Source organism: Lepeophtheirus salmonis, chromosome 7, assembly GCF_016086655.4.
Source record: "Lepeophtheirus salmonis chromosome 7, UVic_Lsal_1.4, whole genome shotgun sequence".
Lineage (NCBI taxonomy): Eukaryota > Metazoa > Arthropoda > Copepoda > Siphonostomatoida > Caligidae > Lepeophtheirus > Lepeophtheirus salmonis.
In genome coordinates, this window is record NC_052137.2 from 34,477,853 (window position 1) to 34,484,867 (window position 7,015).

At 32.7% G+C, this 7,015-nt stretch overlaps 1 protein-coding gene and 1 long non-coding RNA gene across 4 annotated transcripts; one reads left to right on the forward strand and one right to left on the reverse strand.

Annotated features, from left to right (window-relative positions):
• The first annotated feature begins 132 nt into the window (after positions 1-132).
• On the forward strand, positions 133-2,099 carry LOC121121551 (cytochrome P450 3A9). Its single transcript, XM_040716507.2, has 2 exons — positions 133-537; positions 591-2,099. Exons 1-2 carry the CDS (start codon positions 228-230, stop codon positions 1,727-1,729), a joined length of 1,449 nt encoding a protein of 482 aa, XP_040572441.1. The 5' UTR covers positions 133-227; the 3' UTR covers positions 1,730-2,099.
• Positions 2,041-5,420, reverse strand: LOC139905921 (uncharacterized). Of its 3 annotated transcripts, none has more exons than XR_011781067.1 (4): positions 3,126-5,420; positions 2,522-2,983; positions 2,244-2,453; positions 2,041-2,171 (listed from the first exon to the last, which is right to left on the reverse strand). It is a non-coding gene; the product is annotated as an uncharacterized lncRNA (long non-coding RNA). The 3 variants fall into 3 exon arrangements; XR_011781068.1 differs by having other exon boundaries at positions 2,522-3,651; positions 4,959-5,381; XR_011781066.1 differs by having other exon boundaries at positions 2,522-5,420.
• Positions 5,421-7,015: the final 1,595 nt, after the last annotated feature.

Genomic DNA, 7,015 nt, shown 5'->3' on the forward strand with positions numbered 1-7,015 from the left:
ATAGGTTGCCGACCCCTGAATCCTAATATAGACAGTAGATAAGAGCGAAAGTATTACGCAATTAATACAACTCTATGTAAGCAGGGAACACTGTTATATACTTAAAACAGGCCGCAAAGGCATCCTATGAACAGATTACATAAGTAACTTTCTCACGCGTACAAGTAACTACTTGATTGTTGATTAACTTTAAGTTGTTGTTCGATAATAGTAAACTAAAGTCAACAATGATGTTATTAATAATTAGCTTAGTAGTTATTTTCTCTTTAATTTATTTTTATTTGAATCGTTATCATGGATATCTTGAGAATTTACCATTCCCTCAAGAAAAACCGTTTCTTTGCTTTGGAAGTCCACCTTTCTTCTGGCATAACTATGTTCATCACTTTTACTATACGGAGGCCTTCAAACGCTTCAAATCTCAAACTTTTACCAGATACACAGGATCAATTCCGACTATATCTACAATTGATCCTAAAATCATTAAACAAGTTACCATAAAACAATTTAATAATTTCCACATGACTTTTACTGAAAGTAAGTATTTTCTTTTATTTTGAAGTGTATTTATTGTGGTATTAATTTTATAGATGTAAAAGATAAGAATAAGTCATTAGATATATCTCATGGTCCTCTATGGAAACTTCTTCGTAAAGAATTGACTCCTGTATTCACATCCGGAAAGTTAAAGGGGATGATGGAGCCTCTATTAGAAATTACAAATGATTTTTTATTTCATATCGAAAGTCAAACTACTTCAGGAAAGTCGATTAAAATTAAACAAAAGTTTCATGGATTAACTTTAGATGTAATTAATTCCTGCGCTTATGGGATTAAGACCAATTCTAGTCAAGATTCAGATCATGAACTCCTTAAACATGCCAAGAAATTGTTAGAAGATGCTGTTGTTACCAAAAATTTGCCGACAAGCATGTTCATTTTATTGTTGAATCTTTTTCCTGGAATGATTAAATACATAGACATATTTGGAAATGCTTATGAAGAGTTGATAAAAATAGCTAACTCCATCATTGCCAACCGTGAAACAGAAAACATAAAAAAGAAAGATTTTATAAATGTTTTGGTAGAAATGCGAAAAAATAACAATGAATGTCCAAATGAATTGTTAAATAATGAAATCATAACTGCTCAAGCCGTTATTTTTTTTGTAGCAGGCTATGTTACAACATCCCATTCATTATGTTGCTTGATTTATGTCTTGGCAACTAACCCAGAAATTCAAGATCAATTGTATCAAGAAATTTTATCTTCAGAAGATCAAGGTTTTGATGAACATTCTTATACATCAGCTGTTATAAAAGAAGCACTCAGATTATATCCACCCGCCACAATGCATACACGAGTATGTACACACGATACTGAAGTGGAAGGAATTTTTATAAAAAATGGAACTATAATTGAAATGCCAATCTATGCTTCACATTATTATCCAGAGTTCTTCCCAAATCCAGAGGAGTTCAAACCTGAAAGATTTTTTAAAGAAAACAATTCAGAAATTATACCTGATACGTTTCGGCCCTTTGGAGATGGAAATCGAATTTGCATTGCTTATCGGTTTGCAATGATGGAGTTACAAATCGTGATTGAAAAATTGGTTAAAAAGTTTGAAGTTATTCCCACACATGAAACCAAAATTGTACATTCGAAAGGAAGCATGTTTATTTTAGACTTTGATGACATTGGAGTTCAATTTAAAGCGAGGGAGTGATTAAATTTAATTTTTAATAAGAGCATCCCTTAATCCCAGAATCATATTTAAATCAATACTCAATAGTAATAATTATAACTAATATTCTAACATTGGAGTATGACTCAAAGTTCATTGAGTATTTCTATTAACCTTGGTTACGCTGTTACTTTTATTGTATGACACAACCTTTCTTCCGAGAAGAAACAGAAAAAAGGCCCAAAATTATCTGGAAGTTAGCCAAAAAAGTCAACCATACCAATTATTATATATCTCTTATATCCTCTCAGACTATCACTCTCAAATATTTTATCTTCACCATTTTAAAATATATTTTGTAATGTTTAAATTTACTTTGATTATTTATCATAAATATACATTATAAAATAGCCATGACGTATCAAGCGAGATGAGGGAATCGACACCTGACAACAGAATACATAGGCCAGGTATGATACAAAATCTGAAAAAAGTCAAAATATGAATTTGAAAAGGGGCTCTACTTTGTGTATTGAGTGTCACTTAACATGAATACCTCAATTATTAAAATCTGAGAAATCCGTGGTCTTTTACTTGCATTGCACGTACTAAGAACTGGTTTCTTTAGACTGGCGTATTAAATATGACGCACGAAGTTTGTTATTATTATCGCACTCAAATTATATCTTTCTACGTTTAGGGCTGTCGTAGTTTCAATCACGAAACCTCCCCCTTTCTTAGATGTCAATTGTTGTTGTACCAAGACCTAATAGAAAAATGCGGTTAACAATAAATCTTACTAAATTAAATTATCAAGTAAAGAGATTAGTTCACCCTATGAAGACACCTAAAGAGGCTGTTTCAGAAATGAACCCGAAATCAAGATATTTAACCAAATTTGATGCAGTAAATGGATATTGCCAAATGCCTCACGATGAGAGAAGTCAGAAACGAACTATATTTACAACACAATATGATAGATTTTATTTTAAGCGAGCACCAATGGGTTTCATTTCTACTGGAGATGCATATAATTGTAGATACGATCAGGTTCTAGAAGGAATTCATAATGCTTATAAAGTTCTTGATGACGTCCTTGTGGATGATGAAAATTTTGAATCTCATGTTGAAATTGTGCGTAAAATATTATTAAGATATAAAGTATATGGTATACGCTAACCAAGGAGAAATTTCAATTCACATGTGAGGAAATCAATTTTGTTGGCTATAGAAATTGTAAAGATTGGATAGCATAGGATGGAAAGAAGTTGAAGGCGATCCATGAATTCCCGACACCTATAAATAGAACAGAGCTTAGGTCATTTATTGGTTTAGCAAATCAACTTGCAGGCTTTCCATCAAAATTTAGCAAAGCAAGTGAACCATTAACACATTTGATGAAATTAAAGAATGAATTTATATGGGACAACATAAATACCAAAGCTATGGTAGAAGTAAAGGACATATTGAAGAATATCCCTGTCCTCGCCATTTTCGATCCGAAGAAGGAAACACGCCTCGAAACGGATGGATCCAGATTGAAAGGCCTTGGATTCGATCTACTACAAAACCATGAAGAAAGATGGAGATTAGTTGAATTTGGTTCAAGATTTTTTAACGATGTAGAATCACGGTAAGCAATGGTAGAGTTGGAATCTCTTGCGATTAAATGGGCAATTAACAAGTGTCACATTTACCTGAGTGGATTACCAAAGTTTGAAGTCGTCACTGATCATCATTCACTCCCAAAAATATTCAATATATATTCTCTAAATCAGATCGAAAACCCGAAAGTACAAAAGATAAGATTTATCTCCAACATTACCAATTTTATGTTACATTAAAGAAAGGAAAAGAGCATTTAGTTGCTGATTCTTTATCTAGAGCACCTGTTGAAGATCCAGAAGAAGAAGACATCAAGGATGGAGCGAAGGATTTAATGCTTTTAGCCATAGCCAGAGTCACTGTAATGGAAACAAATATTAGGAATATTGGATTTATAGATCCTATTATAGAAGAAATTAGAAAAATAGCTAAGCTCGATAAAGACTATCAAATTTTAGTAAGATTTGTTGAAAGCAGTCTTTGTCAGAAAAATATTTTTTCAAATCCATTTGTGAAGTTATTCAAGACTATGTGGAATGATTCGACAGAGGACAATGGACTAGTTCTGACGGGAACACGTATTATCATTTCAAAAGCATGTCAAAAAGACGCACTGCTAAAACTTCATTCAGCGCATCAGGGAATCACTAAGACAAAGAGACGTGCGCAAGACTCTGTTTACTGGCCTGGAATCAATAATGAAATCGAAATGATCATTGAGAAATGTGATTCATGTCAAACTGAAACAGCAAGTAAATGCAAAAAAGAATTATTTACAGATGTAATTCCTTCAATGATTTTTGAATCAATGTCGACGGATTTATTTTCATTAAATGGGAAGTCTTATAACAGGATAAAGTATAAATAGTTAGCTTTTAATTTTGAACGTCTGTATTAATGATGATTATATTATATTATTATACAATCTGTATTAATGTCATTAATGGTGGTGATAAGTAATTAAGGTTTTTTAAGGATGATTAAGACTAACAAAGTTTCAAAATTGTAGGTCGACAGAAGTTAAGAGGTCACATAATCACGTAAGACTCAACATTTCACAAAATCTATTTATTCAGATAGCATATTCATTGAGAGTCTAAGATTGACTTCCACTTTTATACAAGGGATTTCTGCGTTATATACATCAAGAAATCTGAAGGATTCTAAACAATGAAATATTTTTATCAGAATAAGAGACGAAACAAAAAGTCAAATTTGGAAGGAACAGGATTCAAGAGTTTCAACGAAGGAGTTGTGGATGAGAAATGAAATTCTTTGTTCCTAACTGGGTAATTCATTATGGAATTATTTCTTATTGTGGAACTCTCCAGTTCTAAATAACTATTTATAAGTAATATCAGAATAGAATATGCATTGTAGACCAAAATATCTAGAAAAGAGAAGCACATTATCTTTACGAGTCTAAAATTATCTTGCACTTGTTTTTCAATGACAAAAGAGACTCAGTAGTAATAATAAAAATCAGGCTTGAGATTTAATTGTCCAGATTATATAATTATCCGTATATCACAAAGTTCAACTTACAAATGGAATTGATATAAATGTGATTAAGATGAGTGATTTCTCTGTTATATAAATCAAAAACACTGAAAGATTCTTATTAATGAAATAGTTTTCTTAGAGTAGGAGACGAAGCAGAGTTAACCTTCAATAATTTCAAAAAAGGAGCTGCGGATGGAGAATGGAGTCGAGATGCCTTGAAGTGAGTATCAGAAGACGTGTGAATTGGATATTCATAGGAACGGGAGGGATGGATGGATGCAGATTCATATATCCGATTGTTCCGGAGGAGAGATCCATCCAAATGATCATGAATGAAATGACTTTCCGTGCAGATCCAACTCCTCACTTCCCTCCTTCTGCTGTAAGTCCTCCTTTATATATTCTCAAGGCAAACACATTAGAAGGCGAAAACGTCACTAGAACCCACAAATTCATATAGCATGCTAATCACGATGAGTTCGAACTAGTTGGCCTATTTAAATCTGCTGTTACCGGTGTCAGGAAAAAATGCCTAGATAAAAAAAAGGAAAAATGTCTAAATGGATTCTTTTAAACTGATATAATATCTATCACCAATATAATATATAATAAGAAAAAAACAAAACAAAAACAACACGACAGTGGATCCAATGGAAGGAGTGCTAATCAATTAATTCTCTGTAATTAATTACAATATCATTAGACATGATGGACTATTCATATTGGACAAGACTCTTGGATTGACGGACAAGCATTTGTATAATACTAGGCAAGAGCAGCGATTTCCACTTTGTTATGATCCAGGATGTGTCAGAAGAAGAGGTGGTTGGCTGTGGAGCGACAAACCACTAAGAGGATTGGGGCAGGTAGTCAAAGGTCGAGTCGTTGGAGAGTCCGAGGAAACTGTAAAGCTCAGTACAGTTGGCGAAATCTGAAATTGCAATAGAACGATGGTCTTCGTCTCTTCATAAACCTTCTTTCTTGCCCAGAGAACAAACGGCAGTTCCATCCTTCACACTGGTTGTTAGTTCTCGGTCAGTCAGTGATAGTGGCACGATGGACGTTCCAGAGTGCGGGAGGAAATAAATCGCTTTGCTCGTTAACCTGCTCTGAATGATGTAAGAGGTGTATGGTGGCATATTCCTCCGTACTTTCCTCCTGCACTCTGGAATGTCCATCGTGCCACTATCACTGACTGCCCGAGGATTTACAACCATTGTGAAGGATGGAACTGCCGTTTCTTTCATCTCGTTGGACACCAACCCCCATCAATACAGGCATTTCAAAAGGAAGAATCGAAAAAAAAAGCAAAAGTTTCCACCACCCTTGTTCATAAGACTGTATCCCATTTCCTGTCGATTGGTCAATATCTTTGAAAATTATTCCATATTTTATTTTTTTTTTCAAAAAAGTGGTTTCCCTATTAAAAAGATAAGCATCTTTAAAGATTTTCATTCTATGTTTGATTTTTATTTTATTTCTTTTTAATGATCTTATATTTTTATTTCTTGAATGATCTTATATTTTATGGGGCTGTACAAGCAAACACATAACAAAATTATCTTATTGTATACGATTGCAATATCTTATAATGACACCATAATAAATAATCCTATATTTGAAATATTTAAATTCCAAGCTCTTCTTAAAATCCCTTCATAGTTTCAATTCTTGAATCTATTCGATTGTTATATAAGGATTGATAAGATTCCCCACACAAGGAAGGAGTCGACTCTTCTCTTTTGAGGCTTAGCGTGGTTTGGTTTTTGGTTTTTTTTATTCATATAAAGTTTTCAATCTGCCATTATCCCCATAGAAATTGAAATTCAAGCATCTCCTGTTGATGATAAAGTATATGGGATCCCTTCTTTTGTACTAATTCTTAGACAACATGGAAGTATTTCTGTCTTTAATTATTGAAGATCGATCTAAGCATATGAAAAACACATTTTAAATTAAAAATGTGTCGCTTCATTTATCCAATTGTTTGTGCGTGTTATGTTTGATATGTTTTAACATTAAAATAATAACTAATATATATTATTCATGCTGTGACAATCCTAAGTAAACATATTTTTTTTTATCACAAATTGATATATGTAACTTCTATGATTTTTTCCCATGGAATAAGATCTAAATTACTTGAAAGTTACGCATTTTTGAAACATCCATAAGCCGAAAATAACGATTGAAATTACTAATTTGATGATATATATTTTA